Here is a 23,170-nt window from a genome sequence, read left to right as displayed (position 1 = left end):
CAGGAAAGGAGGATCCCCAACGTCTCCAGATGCTCCTTTCTTACAGGAGATGTCTGTATGTTGGCGTGAGCAAAGCATTTGTGAGAACAGGTGGGTGGGTGGGTGAGGCCTGTGCTTCCTTGTTGCTTTTGCATTTAGTTCAGGCACGGGGACCCTTTTGCCCTCCAGATGCTGCGGCACTAACACTTCCATCTGCCCCAGCCAGGATGGCTAATGGCCAGGGACGATGGGAATTGTAGTTCAGCAACATCTAGTGGACGAAAGGTTCCCCACATCTCAGTTAGCATACAAAATTCTGCTCCCTTTCTTTGGCTTGCTTCTCCCACTCTGCTTAATAACTGTGGCACATTATTGGTTGGAGCTATGAGCAGAAAGCACAATGGGCTCTGAACAAGCCCTTTCAAGCCACAGGGTAAAAGCTGCTCGCTGCTCTTTTTAGAAGCTTGGGGCTTTCTTGAAAAGGTGGGGAAGGGGCAATGACGGTTTGGAAGTCAGGAACTCCGCATGCTGCCCATCCCTGCAAATTGTTGTTTGCTCTCTCTTCTCTTGGGGAGCAGAGCCACTTCTCAGTGCCCTTCTGCGGAGGATGCCAAACCTGGAGGCCCTGGAGATCGTGCAGCTGGTGAATTGCCCAGAGTCCTTCACTCCAGACTTGCGGTGTATCATGGGAGAGTCCCCGACTATACAGGGCTACTTTGTCTTGGTGGGAATGAACTCGGCTGGCACGTCTTTTGGTGGGGGAGCAGGCAAGTAAGTGGCTCTCACACACCCCTTTCTCTCTGCATGGGAGAGGGAAGGGCAGGGGTAGGGGCATCACAGGTCCCTCTCTCTGCTCTTCATAGTTGTGTGTGTGTGTGTGAGAGAGAGAGAAATTCTGCTTTTAAGTAGACGCTTTGCTGAAGCTAAGGAGGTCTGGGTCTGGGCAGTGTCTCGAGGGGAGACCATCCTTGAACCCCTGCGTATTTTGTCTTGAGTTTCATCATGGAAGAAAGGCAGGATTTAGATGTAATAAAAGAAGCATATGGTAAGTAGGTAAAGGGGCACTAAATGTCCTCTGTAGCTAATTGTAGAAGAATGTGTTGGCCTCCTCCAGGTGTCTTCCTTTAAAGTCTGGCTGGTGTTTCTCTCAGGCGAGGGAGGGGGAGAGGGGGGGAGGGAGAGGGGGAGGGGGAGGGGGAGGGAGAGGGGGGGAGCCTACTGGAATAGGCCAAGAACCCATCTAATCCAGCATCCTGTTCTCACGGTAGCCAACCACATGCCCATGGGAAGGCTGCAAGGAGGACCTAAGTGCAAGAGCACTCTCCCCTCCTGCGTCTTTGAGCAACTGGTATCCAGAAACATACTCCCTTCAACACTGGAAGTGGAACAGAGCCATTGTGACTGGTGTTGATAGCCTGTCATTATATCGACAGAGAATTTGGATTGCCTGGGAGCAGAACTTAACTTTACTTTTTGTTTAGCACAAGATGCACACAGTCATGCCTACCGCTTTGACCAAATACCTTTAAAACCCCTTTTATTTTATTGCTGTTATTTATTTAAGTTATTTCTAGCCCACTATTCAGTGATGAGGCCTTTCTCTGGTGGTGGCGGCAGTCATCTCACGGGGTCACTTCTCTGAGGGAGGGGGGGAAGGTAGTGTGCCAGGAGCAGCGTAGAGAGCCCATGTGCTTGAGGTTCACGCTCCATCTCTCTGACCTCAGCCTCTGTTTTTCCTTGCGGTGCTCCAGCTGTGTGTCTGTGTGTGTGTGCCCAACAGCATAAGGAAGCAGCGGTGTGGGTAGCATCCATAAGCAGCAGATGCAGGGGGCCAAGGGGGTAGCCCATGGGGCAGCAGGGCAGAGGACACGCTGTCCACTCCACAGCATAACGGAGCAACAACTTGTATTCCCCTATTTGTCTTTTTTTTTTTTTAACTTTCTGGTCCTCCCTTGATTTGGGACACTGAATGAGCAAAGAGCTCATTTTCCACACTTTCATGCTGCAGGGGTAACCAATGACTCCAGCTCCCATCAACCCCAGCCAGCATGGCCAAAGGTCTGGGACGATAGGCGTTGGAGTCAGGCCCCTGCAGCAGGGGTGAGACTGTGCTGGGACCATCAAGGGGCAAGTTTTTCCACCTGCTTTGCCCCCTCACCCTTCTTAGTGACATTTTTCTGGGGACTTTCCTTTACCAGGAAGATGAATACTTTTGGTTTTTAGCTGTTGTTGCTTTTGAGAAATGCTAGGATTTTGTTGGCTTGCATTTTTGCACATTGTATTGTTTTTTGTGTCTGTGTTTTTCTATTTGTGTGTAAGCCTCCTTGGCGCCCTAGAAATAAAACATAATATAACATCTGGAGGGCCACACATTTTCTTTCCTGGCCCTGTTTAATAGGTAACTTCCTGCAACTGGCAAAGCTGCAGTAGAAGACCTTTACAACGGCAAAACCTTTCTTCAGCGCGTGAAACAAATACCTTTTCTCCAGCTGATGCAGGGCTGGGGAACCCAGGGGTGGGCAGGGCCAGAGGCAAACGCAGGCAGAGCAATGACTGTCAACATTGCCTTTGTCAAGTAGGCTACTTTCTACACACACTCGCTTGTCTGTCTTTGGTGTTCCATCTGGGCAAGCAGGAGCCATTGTCGGAGTTCAAGGACCCATCCCAGCCAGGCAAAAACATCCGGTGGGGGAGGGGTCCTAAGCAGTCCAGTGAGGGGTGTGCTCAGGGCAGAGTCTTGGGGGCTAAGTGGGTGGAGTTGGTAGGCCTGAGGGTCCCTCCCCATCCCTGGGCTTTTTGAGAGTACCCAAGCTGCCTTCCCTTTCTCCCTGGTTTCTGTAACTAAGGCTTGCGTTTTGCCCCCGTTGGCGCAAGGAGGCATTGCTGGCAACAGTTATCGACTGTCAAAAGGGTTGTGTACAAAGTGTGCCCCACTGTAATGTCGTGTTGTCTCTAGATGTGATTTTTAAAAGAAGTCCCCATTGGCGCAGTCTGTTACACAGTTACCGGTGCCATTCCTCAGGGTTCCTCCTGGATCTGACTCTCCTGCACCATTTAATTTTCTGGCCTTGCTTGTCTCCCTCTTTGGACAGGTACCTGGCGGAGTGGATGGTGAATGGCTACCCCTCTGATAACGTCTGGCCCCTGGACCTGAAGCGCTTTGGAGCTCTACAGAGCAGCCGCACGTTCCTCCGTCATCGCGTCATGGAAGTGATGCGTAGGTAGCCTGCTGCTGAACTTGTACACACACACACACACAGAGTCAAGGTGCACAGTACCTTAGGCAAGGCAAAATTTTTTGGCACCTGAGGCAGAAAAATCACACAAGTCCCTCTCCTATGCTGTAAGAAGAATAAATTATTTCAGGACACCCCAAATCTGCTGCCCGAGGCAACCACCTCACTTTGGTCTAATGGGAGGGCCGGCTGTCTGTCCCCTTCATGCTCAGTTGGGGTTCCGTGGATGACGAGGGCGGGAGAGGGTGTTGGCAAGCCATCTTGGGTTGGGTTCATTGGATTTCATGGCCCTTCCCCTGGCAAAAAAATGAACACAGAAAAGTTAATGGCTGACGGTAATTCTATGCTATGCTTGCTTGGGTTCTACTGAGGAGAGCATTTGGGTGGGACAGACACCACTAAAGGATATAGGCTATTGGGAAGGAGTGGTTCCCTCTTTCTAAGCGGGTTGGTGGTCTTAGCTGACTAGTGGAAAGGACTGAAGTATACTCAATACAAGAGTATTGAAGGAACTGGCTGAAGAACTCTCAGAACCGCTCTCTATTATCTTTGTGAAATCATGGAGGACTGGTGAAATGCCGGATGACTGGAGGAGATAGTGTCACTATCTTCAAAAAAGGCAAAAAGGAGGAACCGGGGAACTACAGACCACTCAGCCTAACATCAATCCCTGGAAAAACTCTGGAGCAGATTATAAAGCAGGCAATCTGTAAGCACCTTGAAAACAATGCAGTGATTACTAGGAGCCAACATGGATTTATGAAGAACAAATCCTGCCAAACTAATCTTATCTCATTTTGTGATCGGGTAACCTCCCTTGTAGACTGTGGGAATGCTGTGGACATAATATATCTTGACTTCAGCAAAGCTTTTAAGTGCCCCATGATACTGTATTCTGATTAGCAAGCTAGCTAAATGTGGACTGGATGGAACAGCTATCAGGTGGATCCACAGTTGGCTCCAGAATCGTACTCAGAGAGTGCTTACCAATGGTTCCTTCTCAAACTAGGCAGAAGTAACAAGTGGGGTACCACAGGTCTCGGTCCTGGGCCCAGTGCTCTTCAACATTTTTATTAATGACTTGGACGAGAAGGTACAGAGCATGCTTATCAAATATGCAGATGATACAAAATTGGGGGATACCTAATACCATGGAAGACAGAAATAAAATTCAAAGGGACCTTGATAGGCTGGAGCATTGGGCTGAAAACAACAGAATGAAATTCAACAGGGATAAATGCAAAGTTCTACACTTAGGAAAAAGAAACCAAATGCACAGTTATAAGATAGGAGATACTTGGCTCAGCAATACGACATGTGAGAAGGATCTTGGAATTGTTGATCACAAGCTGAATATGAGTCAACAGTGTGATGTGGCTGCAAAAAAGGCAAATGCTATATTAGGCTGCATTAACAGAAGTATAGTTTCCAAATCGCGTGAAGTATTAGTTCCCCTCTATTCAGCACTGGTTAGGCCTTATCTTGAGTCCAATTCTGGTCTTCGCACTTCAAGAAGGATGCAGACAAACTGGAATTGGTTCAGAGGAAGGTAACAAGGATGATCAGGGGACTGGAAACAAAGTCCTATGATGAGAGATTGAAAGAACTGGGCATGTTTCACCTGGAGAAGAGAAGACTGAGGGGAGATATGATAGCACTCTTCAAGTACATGAAAGGTGGTCACACAGAGGAAGGCTGGGATCTCTTCTCGATCGTCCCAGAGTGCAGGACACGGAATAATGGGCTCAAGTTGTAGGAAGCCAGATTTTGACTGGACATCAGAAAAACTTCCTGTTAGAGCCATACGACAATGGCACCAATTACCTAAAGAGGTAGTGGGCTCTCCGACACCAGAGGCGTTCAAGAGGCAGCTGGACAGCCATCTGTCGGGAATGCTTTGATTTGGATTCCTGCATCGAGCAGGGGGTTGGGCTTGATGGCCTTATAGGCCCGTTCCAACTCTACTGTTCTATGATTCTATGATGCAAAAAGATGATTACTTTGGAAACTCAGCTTGTGAGGACAGGGAGTCAAACTAGACCAATCACTTTTTAAATGTGGGTGTGCCCCAAGTCAAGTTTCAAGCAGGGAGAAGAGTCCAATATAAATGGCAAAAAGAATGTTTCGATGGGCTCGCTGTGGCCTGCTTCCCTGGAGGACCCTCCCTGTCAGCTGTATATATGCAATTGGATAGTCTCTCACCTAAAGGGGTCTGCTACCATCATATCCGGTTTGGCCAAGAGGTGAAGGAAGAGGGTTGATTTCCAGTCCTTAGGAAAAAAGGAGTTACCGGTGTAGCTCAGGCATTAGAGAAGGTCCTTGGTTCAATATCTGGCATCTTCAGGTAAAAGAACCCTGGACCACTGAGGTGGGGAAATGCTTGGTGAGCTGCTGCCAACGAGAGCAGGCAGAGCTGGGACAGAGGGATAAATGAGATTTGGGTAGGATTTGGGCTCAGGTGTCCCATGTGGGGAACAGGTTTTTGTTTTATTTCCTAAGAAATGACAAGGTGCAGATGCCAGAGTAACTTTTCCGCATCTCATAACCGTAGTTAAGGAGTTGAGATTACTCTGTGTGGGGGTCATACCCTCCCTTCCCTTCTTCAGTGACAACCATGGTGTAGGAGGCTTGTTGCTGTTAATGTTTTTGTTCCGCTTTTCAGACAACCAGCGTCTCCCAAAGCAGCTCACATCAATAGAAAAAAGGGAGGGAGAGGTCTTGCTGTTAGGGTTACAAATGGGGGGGATAAACACCCTGAGGCACAACAGAAGGGGAGGGGAGGGGAGGGAGATCCGTGAGTTGAAAACAGGCCAGGCTGACCTTCCCTTGCTGGTGCCTTGCTTGGATAGAGGTGGGGCAGCAGCAGAAGCAAGAGTGTGTATCCCTTCACTTCTGCAGTCCGGTGGCAAGTTGCTTCTGTCTGCGGTAAGAACACTAGCAATGGCTAGCTTTCAGCCAGAGTTAAAACCTGCTTCCGTACTGCTTAAAGCTAACCGTGGCTAGTGTTGGCATAGAGGTAGTGGCATATGCTGTGTCAAATGCTGCAGTGGGGAAGGAAGCAGATGAAACTGCTGGGTGCTTCCAGTCCTTGTAAGATCAGGAAAAGTTGTGTCTGAACCAGGCTAGGGTGGCAGATTTGGATTAAACGTAAGGAACAACTCCAAATCCCAAAAGTAATTACGGAGTTTCCTTCCATCCGTGGAGATTTTTCTGTTAAAGGTTAAGGCAGGGCTGTACAGGATGTCCTGCTTGGACTAGATAGAAAGATGATGGATTTGTGTCCCTTCCAGCGCTTTGATTCTGTGATTCTGTGGCCCCTCCAGCCCTGATCTATGACCTGAAAGTTCCCCGCTGGGATTTCCAGACCGGCAGGCAACTACGCACATCACCCCTCTATGACCGGCTCGACGCACAAGGAGCTAGGTGGATGGAGAAGCATGGTTTTGAGAGGGCGAAGTACTTTGTGCCGCCTGGGAAAGGTGAGAGCGCTTTCCTGCTGTATGCAGCCCTGGGAGCTGAGTGGCAGCATCTAGTTGCTCTGTTCTAAGTCTTGTACTTCCTCTCCTTTAGACTTGCTGGACCTAGATCAGAGCAAGACCTTCTACAAGCCAGACTGGTTTGACATTGTGGGGGCAGAGGTCAAGTGCTGCAAGGAGGCGGTGTGTGTCATCGACATGTCTTCGTTCACCAAGTTTGAAATAAGTGTAAGTGCGGCGTGGGACAGAAGGAGGACTGGCACCGCCTGCCTGATCTCTGCTTCTGTAGCTTGCTGGGTGTCCAAGGCGGTTCAGTCGATAGAGAGCCAGGCGGGATGTAAATGTAAGAAATAAATAACTTCAGCACTCTTGGACAATAGTAGACCAAGGCCTTAAAGCAGGGATGGGGCAACTGCGCCACTCCATTTGTTGTTGGGCTACAACTCCCATCATCGCCATCCCTGCCTGTTGGCTATACTGATGGGCGCTGGAGTCCAGCAATATCTGGAGGGTCATGGGAATCAATAGAAGCCTTGGTGAAAGGCACCAAGAGAGACCCTGGAGGGACCATTCCAAAGGGTGATGCTGATGTGGGAAAGGGCTTGCTCCATGAACTAGCCAAAAGCTGCAAGACAGACATTTTGTGAACTTCAAGACATTGGGCTCTTTCTCTTTGCTTCTGAGCCTTTATGATTCAAGCGTTGTCGCTCCAGGCAGCTGAGCTTCTTCAGTAAGTGCTAGAATGAATCTTACAGAGAGAAGAAATGCACCTTGGTATGGAGAAGGTTCAAGTTGTCAGCAAGCAAAGGATAACCCACATATAATGTTCACAGCCATAAGGGCTAGAAACTTGCTTTTTATTTTGTGCATTTTTAAATGAAACCTGAGGTTTTCAGGAAGCTGAATTTTGTGGCAATACTGTTCTTGGCTTAAACATAACAAAACGGTTAAGAATGTGTATTTTAAGATGAAATACAGTTAGAAGCATGGGCATCTCGAGTTGTTTGCCATGTCAGGAGCTGAAAGCTATTTCAAGGGATGGAGGAGTCTGGTGCTGGGTCTGATTTCTCTCTCTGCCCCCCCCTTCCCAATGCTGCAGTCCACGGGGGATCAGGCGCTGGAAGTCCTGCAGTATCTGTTCTCCAATGACCTGGACGTTCCAGTGGGGCACATTGTGCACACAGGGATGCTCAATCACAACGGAGGCTACGAGAACGACTGCAGCATAGTCCGCTTAAACAAACGCAGGTAAGGTTGTGCAGATGCGTCCCTTGCCTGCTTGCTTCTGCCTCCCTGCTCTGGGCCCTTTGATGACTCGCCTTCCACATTGCGCACGGCCTAAGGTAGCTCTGTGTCTGGAAGAAGATATGGGGACAACAGGTACAGTCAGATGTAACGGGCCAAGGAACACCCTCCTCCATTCCATGGTACATGAAGGAGGACTTTTTTCTGTCCTGAATCTGCAGCTAATCAGGTTCACAATGGACCCAAGAAATTGCTGCTTTATATGACACGTGATTAATTTGTATAACTGGCCATTCCACAAGATGGAGTGATGTCTGGTGCCTTGGATGGCTCTGGAAGGGGATTACACAAACAGGGAGAGGGAAAGGGTGGCTACTGTCTCCAGTCTCAGATGTTGGGAGACAAGCCATGGGGGGGGGGCTGCAACTTTCACGCCCTGCTGCCTGTGGGCTCCCCATTGGGGGCATCTGGCTGGCTGCTGTGGGCTGAGCTAGACAGCCTCTTGGTCTGATCCAGCAGGGTGGCCCTTTTTGTTCTGCAGTGCAGCCTGAGGCCAAGCTTCCCCCTCTGCTTTGGGGCTCTGGGGGTTCTACTTCCCTCCAGGATGGAGATCTAACCAGCTTGATTTAAGAAAACATTGCTGATCCCTGGGGGTTGTTGCTAGGCAGTTGGCTCCAGCTGGTCGTTGTCACGTGCTCTGGGAATCCCCAGCTAAGGCTAGGAACTGCTTGCCATGTGCGTCACCCAACTCCATATGCCTGATGCACTGACTCGGTGAAGTGAAAGGAGTGGCAAGGGAAAAGCTCATGATCCTCTAGAGCAGGGCTGGCTGGGGGAGGAACCTGTGGCCTTCCTTCCTGCTACAAGCAATCGGGTGTTTGTGCTTTGTTTCAAATGCCTGCTTAAGACCCTTCTGTCCACACAGCCTTTTCTGATATACAGCAGGTTCTGTTCTGTTCAGATGGCAGGTTCTGTTCCGGACCGCTGCCGCAAAGCGAAATCCGCCGTAAAGCGGAACGCATTGACTAACATTGTCTAAAATGGTGCCCGATGCCCAAAAAACGCTGTAAAAGTGGAACAAATGCCGTAGGAGCGGGGCCTTTCTGCAATTGACAACTGCCGTATCGGTGGAACGCTGCAAGGCGGAGCGCCGCAAAGCGGGGCCCTACCGTATAGCTCAATCCATCGGTTATTGTGTATCACTGTCCAGATGTTAAGTACTTTCATGGTGTTTTATGAATGTGTTATGTTCACCACCTAGATATTTTGTTTATTTGGGGATATTGAACTCTATAAAATGTTGGACTCCCAATGCCCATCAGCCCTAACCATCCTGGCCAGTGGCTAGGAATGCTGCAAACTGTACTCCAGCAACATCTGGTAGGCCACAGGTTCCCTATCCTGTCCTCCTTACTTTTCCCCCCAATGAATTCCTTTATTATTACCTTTATAGTCCACCTTTCCTTCAAGAAGCTCCAAGTGGTGTATGGTGTATGCAATTGTAGTTTTTCGTTTTCTTCCTTGAATTAAGGGCTGAGGTGAGCAAAAAACTGTCTCAGATATTTGGCATGCATTTGAGGAGGCTTCAGGTTCCAAATTTCGTTGCCTGTTGGTTTTCTTTCAAGAATGTGTGTGCAAGAGAGTGCCCTAGAAGTTGTAGGGAAACCATTTGCATTGTGGGTTGTGGGATGCTTCCTCTGTGTTAGTTATGGGAATACTTTGTGCTCAGAGGCTTTTGCTTCCATGATTCCGGTTACTTGGACACAGCTTTGTGTGCTTCAAGGGGCATGTTTCAGGGTATAAGGATAAAGTGTTCTCCACATCAAGTATAGTTGCACAAACCTGATAAGCCTGGAGTCAGTTATTACCCATCCCAGGTGAGTTGCGAATTCCAAACAGGCTTTCGTTCAAATCCTCTGTTGGTCTGGAAAATGTTCACCATATCCCAGTACGTTCACAGTGGTTCCTGCATTGGACTTAATTGCGTCAATATAATTTGTATTGCAGCTTCTTCATGATTTCCCCCACAGACCAGCAAGTCCACTGCTGGGCCTGGTTGAAGAAGCACATGCCTGATGACAGCAACCTGCTCTTGGAAGATGTAACCTGGAAGTACACAGGTGAGGCAGGATGGAACAGGTTGGATACCATATTCTGACACAGGTGGAGTGGCTTGTAGGTGCTTCTGGTAGAAGGTTTTGGTTTTAGTTGCCTTGGAGCCCTATGATGGCTGAGGCCAATGGAAATTGTATTTATTATTTCATTTATATCATGTATAACTTTGGTTTATATACTGTAGTCTAAAACATCTGGAGGGCGCCAGGTTGGGGAAAGCTAGTGTGAATGTGGCAAATGGGTATTTGAAAGCACATCTTTTATCCAGATGCACCCATCAGAGATGAGGATTTGGCTGTGGCTTCCTGTCCATATATGCTCAGTGTTGAATCCAGGCTTGGTGCTATTAATGTTGGGAAACAGCCCTGGGCTTACGTGTAAAGAGCGGTGCTCATTTTGAAATACAAACTCCCATTTCGTGCCTTCTCAAAGAATCCTCTACTACTTTCAGTAGTAGAGTGCTTTCAGTACTGAGGGTGAAACTGGGCTTCATCTGGTGCTCTCAAGAATAACATACAATATCTCTGAAACAAAGTTAGTTTTTGTGGTCACCAGATGTGTGCTTTAAGTACTAGTGTGACCAGGCTGCCTGCTTTGAATGGGCCAAAGGCAAATCCATGGATGTTACTGGCAGCCCCATCTGAAACATTTCTCCCCCACACGCTCTAGGGCAGAGATAAGATCCAGATGTTGTGGACTACACTGGCCATGCTGGCGTATGGAGCTGATGGGAGTTGTAGGGCCACACATGTCACTCAACCCTGCTCTGGGGCTTCAGGATGCATCTTTGCATTCCTTCCCTCTTTAGTGGGCTCTGTCCCCAGGGTACCTTGATTTCGTGCCTGCCATCCTTTCCTAGCCATCTGCCTCTGTCAGGGATGGCTCTGGGTTGTGCTGAGGAACTAAGCAAAAGTGGAGAGGTGAAATCGACTTGTGTGGAACCTTCCCTTATAGTCTGCAGATTGCTCAGAGGTAGAAACTCTTGTGCTCTTCTCTACCCAGCTTTGAATCTGATTGGGCCACGTGCTGTGGATGTCCTGTCAGAGCTGTCCTATGCGCCAATGACCCCAGAGCACTTTCCCTCCCTCTTTTGCAAGGTATGTCCCTATTTTTCAGTTTCTTTTCGAAACCTTTGCATGAGTAAGCAGATGACAGACAATGACCTGCTTTGCATATCATACTGTTAACCATAAGTAGCCCCACAATCAAACAAACCACAGTTTGTTTCTCCAAAGCTTGTGTATTTGTACCTTGGCAAATGTCCAGAACAAACCATGGTGGAGGGAGGGTGCTGGGTTTGAATGTAACACCAAACTGTAGTTAAAACCAGCCAGTTCGTAAGCCTGCAACAAACTATGGCTTCAGCTGCTTGGCAGGATTCATACACTAAGTCATGGTTCCATAAGCATAATTAATCTCAGGAGTGCCTCATTGTGCATCCCTCTGCCCCTGCCTCCAGGTTTAAAATCTAAGACTATGCATAAATCAGAGGGGTATTAGCAGAATGGCTGGGGTTGTGCTCTTGCTTTGTCTTGGAGTTGGGTTTGTGTAGCGCACTGGTTTTCAAGCCTGAGTTTCCACAACCTTGTCAGTGGTTTGCTCTGTGCTGCCCAGATTGCTTCTGGGCACTCCCTCTTAGTTAGCATGGCATGGGGTGAGTCCAAACCAGCCTGGGACTTGCCTTGAGCAACCTGAGAATGTGTCCCAGAATTTGGCCTGCAATCCGGGGTGTGAACACAGAGGTGGGGGTGGTTTTTTTTACTCAGAAGTGCCAGAAGGCTGCCTGAGGATTTTGGAGACTGCTGGGTTAGGCCAAGTCTCTCGCTGGCTACACATCAATGCTCATCGGCAGCCATGGATCCTGGGCTTTCCAGACAAAGGGTTCTACCATCTCTTCCCCTTGCTGAATGTTGCAGTGATCACGTTGCCAGGCGTTTCTTTCTTGTTATGTAGCAGTTCTTGGAGTAAAGAACGTCAGTGGGTCCAAGACACGGTGGGATGTGTTTATGAAGGATTCCTTAATTGTTTTCTGTACTGGTGTCACAGTTGTGGGCCATCAGAATCCAAGCCTTCAGACTTCATTCTCTAGAGGGGATGCCTTGATATTAACAAAATCCCTTTCAAATGCTTAGAAGGATTTTGCTCTTTCTCTGGGCCTGCTAATCACTGTAGAGAGGTGTCTGCTAAATTGCACAGTGGGTGTGAGGTTTGAGCATATGGAGCTGCCTTGTCCCTAGTCAGGCCATTTTAGCCCTCCTAGGCCAGGGCGTAGAAGGCCTGACCCCCAGGGTCTGTGTCAGGCCTGCCACCCAAGATCCTTCTTAATTGGAGATGCCAGTTACTGAACTTGGGCTCTTCTACACAAAAAGCGTGTATTGTGCCAATGTATAAACCAGGCCCAGGGACTGAACGCAGCCCCCCCCCCGGCCATATTCCTCACTGGTCGTGCTTTGCACCCTCGTCCAGCGTTCCCCCTGGCTGGAATGTGTCCTGGAATTCTGACCGTGCCTCTTGCCTGCGTGGAGGACACAGAAGGTTGTGTGAGTGTGTGTGTAGAAACTAGCTTACTGCACAAAGATAAAATTCACATTTGTTGCTGTGCCCACTCTTGCCTCTGACTCTGCCCCCCCCCCGGCATATGGCCCTCAGAAACTTGCCCTTGGACTACAAAAGGTTTCCTTACCCCTGCCTTGTAATAAGATTAATAACAATATTCTGCATTTTGTGTTGTGCTTTAGAGTAGAGTTAGCCAACACGGTGCCCTCCAGCTGTTGCTGGGCTACAACTCCCATCACTCTGACCATGAGCCCTGCTGGCTGAATCCAGTAACATCTGGAGGGCACCATGTTGGCTGCCCAGGCTTTAGAGAATTCAAAGTGGTTGATATACTTGGTAATTCAACAGACCTGTAACAAGCTCTTTTTGTGTTGCATATTGAGGGGTGGGCAGGAGCTGAGGTTTGAGAGAGAGCAGCGGTTTTAATAGCAGTGGTGAGGTTTGGTCCAGGCCTTTTGCGAGTGGTAGCTCTTTTTCATAGCCACTCACTCCGCTTCCTGTCTACTACAGTGGCTTGTTTCATGCTTCCAAACTTGAAGCTTCTCCTAGCCTGAGAAGGAAAGTACATTCTGTAAGGCTGGTTGGAAAGCCTACACTGGGACTCTGAGACTCGATGTCAATGAGCCAGTTAGAGTTTCCCTCCGAGTAATTACAGCAGGATGGTGGGGTTGATCATGAACTGTCTGGCCACAACCAAATTGTAAGAGGTGCTTGTGTGCATTGCAGAAATATGAGTGGTCTGGAATTCCTTAAGTCATTCTGTATGGCACGTAAAACTTGATTTTTAAAAAATTATATGGGTTTATCTTATTTTAGTATTCCTCTCTTCTCTCCAAATACACAGTCATTCTGTATACAGACAGAGAATCTTGTGTCTGATCTGTATGAATGGAGAATGCTCTTGGGCAAATGGGGCTGACCTGTGGAAACCCACTCCCCATCTCCTAAAGCAGGGGAGTGGCTCATCCTTTTGGGCTCCCTCTGGGGGCTGTATGCTGTCAATCACAAGTGGGATGAGAGTGCTGTTGTGCTCAAGTCCTGCTTGTGGGCTTCCCATTGGGGCATCTGGCTGGCCACTCTGAGAACAGGATGTTGGACTAGATGGGCCCCTGTGGCCTGATCCAGCAGCAGAGCGCTTCTTCTGTTCTGATGCCTCCTCCTGCTCATACCCCCAGATACCTCTTGAGCAGCCTGACCTGCTGAATCTTTGCCTGATAAAAATGTAGGAGTTGCTTCACGCCTGATGAAATACTCAGACATGGTTCCAGGGTCTGATGAAGGCGGAGGGGGAGACTTGCATCCCCACCTAGGCACTGGGCTCTGCCCACTCCAGTAGCATCCCTACTGAAAAAAACAAAAACCTTTTGTTGCCACCATCAAAATGGGTGGAGTCTTGGTGGGTCAGAAAAAAATTATTGGGGAGCTGGATCCAGTCCTTCAATAGGGGGTAGCCCCCCATTTCCTAAAGGAGTTGCTGCTATTTTGTTTTTAACCACACAAGTGAGAAAGCCTCTCTTGCCCCATTTGTAGTAACGTTTGGGCTCCCAACTCACCAGGCAACAGGAACATTATACTTGCTTCCAAGTGGGATGCAGCTTCTGCATGTGGTATTCCATGCTCTTTCCACTGACATAAGCACCAAGAGCATGTGGGGAAATGTTCCTAGTTACAAATTCCAGAGAAGCAGCTGAGTATGTCTGTTTGGAGTAAAACCGACAAAGAGTCTTGCGGCACCAGGAAGACTGAGACATTTAATGAGCTGATTCACACATAATGCTCAGGCAAACTATGGGTTAGCACAAGCCTGCAGGTTCCTGCTGAGGAGATTGTGGCCGCTACAGTCGCCCCCGGTTCTCCTGCTGCCATGAGCCGTGCCATGGTTTTGCTTTAAATGCCATTCAAACCTGGGCTTATGGTTTGTCTTGCTCCAGCTAAGCCAAGGTTTGTTCTTGGCGTTACAGCTCATGGCCTTGGGTTCGGACAACGTGCTCAGCCAGACCCTGGCGTGCTCACAGCAGGACTGGAGGAGGGGGAGCAAAGAGACATGGTGCCTCCTCCGGGAGCTCACGTGGTCACACTGAGCCATGGTTTAGCTGAGCATTACGCACAAACCTGCTCAAAGTGGCTTCAGGTTTCATGGACTTTGCCACATGCGTTTCGTCAAGTGGGCTCTAGCCCACAAAAGCATACGCCACAATTAAATGTCTCAGTATTTAAAGTGCCACAGTTTGCTCTGTTGTTTTTCATTAGGAACCAATAGCCAATGAACTGGAATTTGAACTCGTGGCTAGTTGGAACTGGATATGGAAGAAAAAGGGTGGGGGAGGGATAGAATCAGTTGAAACAGACCAACTGGATTATCTGGGTCAGTGGCTTTCAGGGAGTGTTGGAGTATCTTGGAAGTCTGTGTGTGTGGGGGTGGTGTGTGAGTGTGTGTGTGTGTGGCTACCACAACGAAACCAGTAATGGCAGACATAAGATGAGCCTGTTAGATCAGTCCAAGGGGGCCCATCTAGTCCAGCATCCTGTTCTCACAGAGGCCAACCAGATGCCCATGGGAAGCCCGCAAGCAGGACCCGAGTGCAAGAGCACTCTCCCCTCCTGCGGCTTCTGGCAACTGGTCGAGCTAAGTTTCCCTAGAAGACATCTTGTTCACCAGTATCTATCTTACCCTACAACGTATTGCTCTGAGGAAGGGTTGGATGTGTTCTAGGGCACAGGAACTTCTGTTCATGTGGACTGGTAGCAAAATCCTGCAGGCCTATGTGAGCATCTTGACCATGGCTGTGCCTAGGACGGGGTGGGGAGCCTCGAGGCCTCTCTGGCCCTTGAAACTCACCTTGGCGGTGTTATCCCCTCTTGCCAGCCATACCCCGTGCTGGCACTGATTCATACCCCCCCCCTTGAGTGTTTTTGCCAGGCTCGAATGTGTACTGAATTCTGATAATGCGTTGTGGTTGGCTGGATGGAGGATGTAGAGTAGTGCATGTAGAAGCTAGCCTACTGTAGAAAGGGGAAAATCTGCATTCATTGCTTTGACCCTTTTTGCTTCTGGCTCCAGATAACACTGACGTGACTGCCTGGAAGGTTGTCCAGAAGGGAACATGGCCCTTGAGCTGGAGAAGGTTCCCCTGTCCTAGAACATGCCCCAGAATCCTCTTCAGCAAGCAAGAATTCTGTAGCAGATGAACTAAGAACATTTCCTGAAGGCAGACAGTTTTTAAACTCTGATTCCTGCACTGAGCAGGGGGTTGGACTCAATGGCCTTATAGGCCTCTTCCAACTTGGTACTATGGAAACCACTGCTTCAGTCCATCCCACAGTCTGAAGACAAGACACCCTGTCCCTGAAGCCAGGGAAGGCCAGCTTCTCCTTTTCCTTGCAGAAGTGATTTTAACTGATTAAAGTTCCTTCAGTGTGTTTCCCTGCAGTTTACGCCTGTTGGTTGTCACCTTGCTCTCAGTGGAGAGAGTGAGTGGCTGCTGCCTCTTGTCTGTATTGTCTTCTGGGCTGGGCTGTGCCAGCGACAATCTTCTGCGTTTGCTTCCTGTTTTCTACAGGAGATGAGCGTGGGCTATGCCAACGGCATCCGCGTCATGAGCATGACACACACTGGAGAACCGGGATTTATGCTCTACATCCCCATTGAGGTGAGAGGTGCTTTGTCGTCTCAGGCCAAAAGCTCTGGTTTGTGGGACATTATGGCAGCTACCACTGAGGAGACTCAGTTCTCCACTTTCTCCAGAGGAATGGTATATTAAGATCCAAAGTAAGGGATTTTGCCAGTGTGTGGCTTGACAAGAGTATCCACCTGGTGGAACTTCACCTTACTTGCTCTTGGACCACACTGTGAGCAAGAAATGATCCAGTCAAAATAGGCCCATATAAATTGCACCCTACTGGATCAGACCAAGGATCCATCTAGGCAAGGCTAGCTAAATATACTCAGAAAACTCACAGGTAGGGCATGTTGCTTGCCTATAGCATCCAGCAGTACGAGATACACTGCCTTTAATTATGAAGGTTCAGTTTGTCAAATTATTGGTTTTCCATTGATAGCTATTAGCTCTTCTCTGTTCATTTGTCTAATCCTCTAAGAAAATTGTCTTGCAAGATCAGATCAAGGTGCCACTGTGCTGTCTGGGGCTGCTGGGAGTTATAAATCACAACATCTGGAGCTTGGGGAAGGCTGCCTTAACACTTTACTTTGTTGTCTGTTGTTCCATGTTGTCTGCCATTCCAAATACACATCCTGTGCAGAAAATAACCTAGACAGGGCATATAATTATTCCCACTTCTTGTAACAACCTCCCCTCCGCCCAGGGCTGCATGGGTGAATGAACATTCAGCAAAAGGGAAGAAAATAAATACCCTGAGAAGACATCTCTGTAAATGATAGCACAATTGGGCCTGTCCAAAACCAGAAATCAATGTGTATGTGTGGGAGGGGAAGATCAAATTGAAAATTCACTCTTAGTGGAGACTGATGAAAAGTTATAGCCAGTTGTAAACGAAGGAGGGGAGTGGGAATGAATTAGAACTGGGAAAACTGGAGTTTTGAAGGGAAGAATTGGTGGCCAGGACTGAAGGAGGTGCAGTGTGTTTGTCCAAACAACCATCATTGCATGAAGTAGGAGAGTTGCAAGACTGGCGCTTACTTTGTAAGGAGGAAACACTTTTGAAAACATGGATCCCCAAAGGGGATGTGACATGACATTAAATTCAACCTAGGCTTCCACAGGCACATACTGGAACCAGTTAACAGGAAATGCAATCAGATCCTTACACTAAACCACTGCCTAGAATATGCTGAGCAATCTCATTCTCTTCCCCCATCCTCCAAAAAAAAAAAGAGAGCGGAGAATGGGAGTGGATTTAAAATGTTTGGTTAACTCAGCCTTTGCCAATCTGGTGCCCTACAGATGGTTTGAACTATAAGTCCCATCAGCCCTAGCCAGCTGTGAGCTCTTGTACGTGATTTTACCATGTAAACTAAAAGTGGACTCCTGTTCTCCAAACAAGGCTATAAGATGTTTCAAAAACATGGGAAATGTATGTGTTGCCCTTCTCTGCAATGAATTGTTTTGATTCAAGATAGCCAACTTTCTCTGAACCACTGATTGTCTAGCCATATGTTTGAAAACGAACTCTGGGTCTGTGAGTTGGGCACGCTCAGCATCTTAGATTTGAGGTCATTTGCCATATTTTCTAACATAATATGTTTTTGTTACAACTTGGACCTGGTTTGCACATAACACTAACCCATGGTTCATTTAACAAACCATGAATTAGTTACATTGCCCCACAGATGATCAAATAAACTATCGCCTCTTTCTCCAAGTTGAGTTTCATTTGCAGCTGCTCTTGCATTGTCATTTTTGTAACTTAGTGAGCATCTGGGTGGGGTGGCCAAACCTACTATGGTTAAGATAACCCATATGGTTATGGGTTCACATGTAACACTAAGCCATAGTTTAAACAAACCAATTTTTGTAATCAAACAACAAACCATTGCGTCAGATCATGTCTTGTTCACAGTAAAAAACAGCCATAAGCTGTTGGGCAGAGTTTGGATAATCAAACAAACCATGGTTTAATAAACCATAGTTTAAAAAACCATGGCTAAGCATTATATGCAAACCAAGCCTTTAAGTGCTATTTGATGGTTTGGGGTTATGGGGCTTTGTTGCATGCAGTGTTGCGCAACTTTCCAAGGACTGCTGCTGGTGATTTTCACTTCCTAGAATTGCAAAGGACTGGTGTTGCAAGGGTTGCCTCAGACTGTGACATATTTAAATGCTACTGTTCTGTGTTTTCTTTCTCCCCTTGCAGTATGCTCTGCATGTGTACAACGAGGTGATGAGTGTGGGGCAGAAATACGGGATCCGGAATTCTGGCTATTACGCCCTCCGCAGCTTGCGCATCGAGAAGTTCTTTGCCTTCTGGGGCCAAGATCTGGATGCTTTCACCACCCCACTGGAATGTGGGCGCGAGTTTCGGGTTAAACTAGAGAAGGTGCGAGAGAGAGAGCAACCCTAGTGGTTGGGGTGGGGAGACAGAAAAGTCTGGTTGCCAGAGCGGGGGCTATCTGTTGCATGGCTCCGGCAGAACGGTTGCCATTTTGTTGGCTTTCTTGCAGGGGTGGGCATTGTCTTCGACTTGGGGCTGGGAGAAGTGGGTTTTGGTTTCCTGGGTGGCATTGGGCCACTGGCCTGTGGGCTTCAGTTTGGCTTCTGTGAAACTAGAATAAGTTTATTTCACAATCATGATAAGAAATTGTAAAGTGATACAAACAGCCACTGAAAGAAACCCTTGGTTGTCACGGTGGCTGCCAAGAGCTGGCAGAACCTTCCAATGCAGCGTCGTCTTAGTGGTCTGTAGATAAGCTCCCCATAGAATAAGAAACAGAGTTGGCCCCTGCTGACTCCTCTCTGGCTCTCTCTGCAGGGCACTGACTTCGTTGGGCGGGAGACGCTGATGCATCAGAAGCAGGAAGGGGTCTACAAGCGCTTCACCATGTTCATTCTTGAAGACCACGACACAGACCTGGACCTGTGGCCCTGGTGGGGGGAGCCCATCTACCGGAACGGCCACTTCGCTGGCAAGACCACCAGCAGCGCCTACAGCTACACCTTGGAGCGGCACGTCTGCCTGGGCTTTGTCCAGAACCTGGACCCAGAAACCGGCGAGGAGCATCTGGTGACGCCTGACTTTGTCAACCGGGGCGAATATGAGGTTGATATTGCAGGGCAGCGCTTCCAGGCCAAGGCCAAGCTGTACCCCTTCAGCTCCCTTTTCACGCCACGCCGGCGCAAGGAGGAGATGGAGTTCAGTGGTTTCCACGGGAAGTAGTGCCACACGGAGGCACTGCAGCACCAGACTTTTCCACTGCTGCTCATTGGACTTTGTATAGTCTCTCTGTCTGTCACATTTTGTACATCTTAAAAAAAAATATTCTTTTCTGCCCTTACATACAGACATATGCTCCAGGCCAAAAGGGCTCTGTGGGATGGTGAGCCAGCCTCTGCTTGTTGGATAAGTGAGACTCACATACCCTGGGAACACCCTCTGGCTGGTGAGCGGCCTTGGCCTTGGAATCTCTCCTCTTGGATGGCATTTAATATCACCCCAGGGCCAGTGAGGTTTCTGTGCACAAATATCCAGGCTCTTTGCACCTGCAACATTGTAAGGAAATCACCAGCTTTTCTCCATGTTAGGAGAGCAATCTGCGAGCCCAGTGCAGGGTCAGTGTCCTCCTGCAGAAAATCTGAAGTCCCTGGAATGGACTGATGGGAGGCTGGGATGCCTAGGCAGGCTCTGCGACTCCTCTGTGTCGGTCGGTTGCGCTATTGAGGTAATGGCTTTGGGGTTTGCGATGTTGCAGAATCCCCTTCTTCTGTTTCCCCCCCCCTTTTGTTTGTGTTCACTCTGGGGTTGGTTGTGCAATATGTGGCTTTTGAAGACTCACTGCAGCGCTTTGGGGCTGAGCAGCCTTTAGTCAGTGCACCTCTACGTGCTTGGAAGGTGGGGCTGAGGGCCTGCTGCTGGGGCGGTAGCTGTAGTCTGTGTCGCCTTAGCAAGGCGGAGCCACAGGTCATGCCTTGCCTTCCTTTCGGCGTTCCCACCCCCAGTCCAGATCCAGGGGGGCGGGGTAGGTGGTTACCTTTGCCCAGCCCCAGAATGTCTGCTTGTTCCCAGCATGAACCTCTGCTGCAGCCGCTGAGAAGCGGATTCAGATGCTTTCTTTTGTGAGGAGGACTGTTCCATCTCAGGATCCAGGGAGTGCTTGTTTGGGGTCAGGTGGAGGGAAGACCTCCAGCCTCGTCACTGTCATCTAAATGATTTGAGGCTGAGGTTCCTTTTAAGCCAAGTGATTCTGCCTCAAAGGTGATTCCATCCCAAAGAGCATGCTGTCTGGCCACACACAGCTAAGCACGTGTTAGTCATTACCAACAATAAAAATGAAACTAGGTTGAGGAGAAAGGCAACACATCCGTGCCTTGCAAATTCTCCTAGTGAGCCAGATCGGTGGAATTTAATCCCTTTCTTCTATTTGAAAAACCATTTAAACTAGCTCCCAGAGGCTGCTTTGTGCCCTTCCATCTCTCTGGGTTACTCAATGTACATGATGTTACTGAGCGTTATCCATATAATATTTTTGGTGCTGCTGTCTTTCCGTAGAGGGAAGCGCCCAAGGCCTCTGCTCTCTTACACTCCAGTGTAGTCAATCAGCGAAAAGACTGGCAAGAGGCTCCTCTGCAAAGCTGCCTCTGGAAGGCGAGGTGGGGGGAGTGGGTGCGTAGCATGTATGCACAGGCCTTGGGGCCGCTGGAAACCGCTTGCCTCAGAGGCAGAGTTAAGCATTGCCCGCTCCAGGGCTCAGTTGCTGGGAGAGGAAACTAAGAGGCTGGATTTCCAGGCCTCTCGTGCAGGACCCCCAAAAGCTGGAGCATGGACTGTGAAGCCCCCAGCATCTGCCCCAGGAACTGTCGTAGGTGCAACTGAGGCCAGTTGGACCAAAGACCTGGTCCCTTCTTGGTCTTCTGTTGTGCTTCTAATGCTTCCCATCCCATCAGAAGTTGGGCAAGCAGTTTTCACAGCGAGGTTAAAAGTGATGTGAAAGAGAGGTTGCTACTCGTGGTGTGTATTCTGCTCCCATTTTGCCTTTTGATTAAAGCGGTTTTCAGGGCATTTTTTTAACCATTTCCTAAACCTGCAAAAGTCATGAAGCCTCTGCTTACATCACTTTCAACTCTTGTAGACGAAAAGGGTAGTTGTTAAATCTGCAGTCTGATGCACATAAATCATACAGGGGCCTTCTTACATCCAGCAATCTTTGCACAAAAGACGCAAGCTTTGCAGGGTTAGGGTTTAAGGCAGGTACACAGAGCAGAGCGCCTTGAGTGCTTGCTCCTGCATGTGAAGGCCGCCTTTGCAATACCTCCGGGGTGGGGTGGTTGTTTTGTTGCCAAGTCTCCATCCAGAGCTGCTGCCACAATCCTGCAGAGTTTGGGACTCAAGTGCACATGCTGTGCACCTCCTGCCTTTTCCAAAATAATCTTTTAGGGGATTAATTAACTATTATCCCCTGCCTCTGGTTTCCTCCTCCTCCCAGAATCACTCCTGCAAGAGACACTCATTTTTTATTCTCAGATGCACTTTAAATATGTGTGTAGATTTTCCCAGCCCTCCATGATCATCCATTCCTTCAGGGAATCAACTCCAAAACTAGTGAAGGTTTTTATTTTTTTAGCATTATGTTTAAATTAAGAGCTCTTGCCAGTATCTCTTCTGTGGAGTAGACACTAGAGATCTGAAGGTGAGCAAACCTCCCCTTCACTTTGGAGTGCCTTATGCTCATGTTACCTAATGGAGGAAGCTGAGTTGGTCCTCAGCTCCATCCTGTCTCCAAGACTCACCTTTGCTGCTTGGCCATGGCAGGGCGCTGGCAGGATCCTGGGATGCTTTGAACACTTGTTGACTATCGAGTGTTGCTAGTGCTGATAGCTGTTGCTGTGTCTGCACCTTTGCAGAGAGTGTATCTATTTGGACTGCAGAAACAGGACTTTGTTAGGACTCCTCTTTCAGCAGAAGTTCCCAAGAACTCCTGGTTCAAAGCGCACAATGGGGAAAACCAGCTTCCCATCCTGTCCATGCCATTATCCAGCTGGGAAGCTGTGTCTTCATCATGCAGCATATCAGCAGGTACTTCCTGTTCCACTTTGGTTTTCAATGCTACCTGGTTTGTATATCAATAAAGAGTTCTTTTAACTACTGTTGCTGCAGAGTCTGTGTGGTATGTTACCCAGATCCGTCCAGGAGGCTGGCTAAGTTCTAAACTGGGCTGCCCTGCCCTCCTGCCCAGGCTTGGCAGTTTACCACATGTGGGTATGCAAGAGAGATTTCTGGGTAGAGCCCTCCACAACTAGGTGCCCTCCAGATCTTTTGGACTACAATTCCCATCAGCCCTAGCAGGGGAAGGCTGCTCTAATGCGTAAGAATGTAAGAGCCTGCTGGATCAGGCCAAGGGCCCATCTAGTCCAGCATTCAGTTCTCCCAGTGGTCAACCAGATGCCCCTCTGGGAAGCCCACAAGCAGGACCTGACTCTGGAAGAGCACTCTTTCCTCCTGTGTTTCACAGCAACTGGTATTCAGAAGCCTGCTCCATCCGACCACGGAGGCAGAGCACAGCCATCATGGCTAGCAGCTATTAGCAGCCTTATCCTCCATGAATTTGTCTTCTCTCTTTTCAAGCCATCCAAGTTGGTGGCCGTCGCTGCCGCCTCTGGGAGCAAATTTAAACTATGAGCTACATGAAGAAGTACTTTCTGTTGTTCTGAATTTTCCAGCATTTGAATGTCCATGAGTTCTAGTGTTATGAGGAGGAATAACTTTTCTGTATCCACTTTCTCCATGCCATGTATATTACAAACTTCTGTCACGTCACCTCTTACTCACCTTTTCTCTCAGCTAAAAAGTCCCAAATGTTGCAACCTTTCCTTGTAGGCCTCCAACTCCAGCTCAGTGGCTTTTGGGCTGTGGGCGGTATATAAATTAAACAAA

The 23,170-nt window shown here is 48.6% G+C and overlaps 1 protein-coding gene across 3 annotated transcripts in view; it reads left to right on the top strand.

The window, feature by feature from the left end:
* PDPR (pyruvate dehydrogenase phosphatase regulatory subunit) overlaps window positions 1-22,369 on the top strand; it is a 35,356-nt gene extending 12,987 nt beyond the window's left edge. For 2 of the 3 annotated variants that reach the window (XM_061593997.1, XM_061593996.1), the window contains exons 10-19: window positions 558-750; window positions 3,072-3,196; window positions 6,539-6,694; window positions 6,786-6,919; window positions 7,791-7,939; window positions 9,944-10,056; window positions 11,054-11,148; window positions 16,168-16,257; window positions 18,440-18,622; window positions 19,055-22,369. In XM_061593997.1, the coding sequence (XP_061449981.1) occupies window positions 558-750; window positions 3,072-3,196; window positions 6,539-6,694; window positions 6,786-6,919; window positions 7,791-7,939; window positions 9,944-10,056; window positions 11,054-11,148; window positions 16,168-16,257; window positions 18,440-18,622; window positions 19,055-19,459 (1,643 nt within the window). In that variant the 3' untranslated portion in view covers window positions 19,460-22,369. Of the gene's footprint in view, window positions 1-557; window positions 751-3,071; window positions 3,197-6,538; window positions 6,695-6,785; window positions 6,920-7,790; window positions 7,940-9,943; window positions 10,057-11,053; window positions 11,149-16,167; window positions 16,258-18,439; window positions 18,623-19,054 lie in introns of those variants that run through there. The other variant, XM_061593998.1, reaches the window with a different exon arrangement.
* The last annotated feature ends 801 nt before the right edge of the window (window positions 22,370-23,170 follow it).

Source organism: Rhineura floridana, chromosome 13 (assembly GCF_030035675.1).
Source record: "Rhineura floridana isolate rRhiFlo1 chromosome 13, rRhiFlo1.hap2, whole genome shotgun sequence".
NCBI classification, from domain to species: Eukaryota; Metazoa; Chordata; class Lepidosauria; order Squamata; family Rhineuridae; genus Rhineura; species Rhineura floridana.
This window is presented reverse-complemented; position numbering and strand designations above follow the sequence as displayed.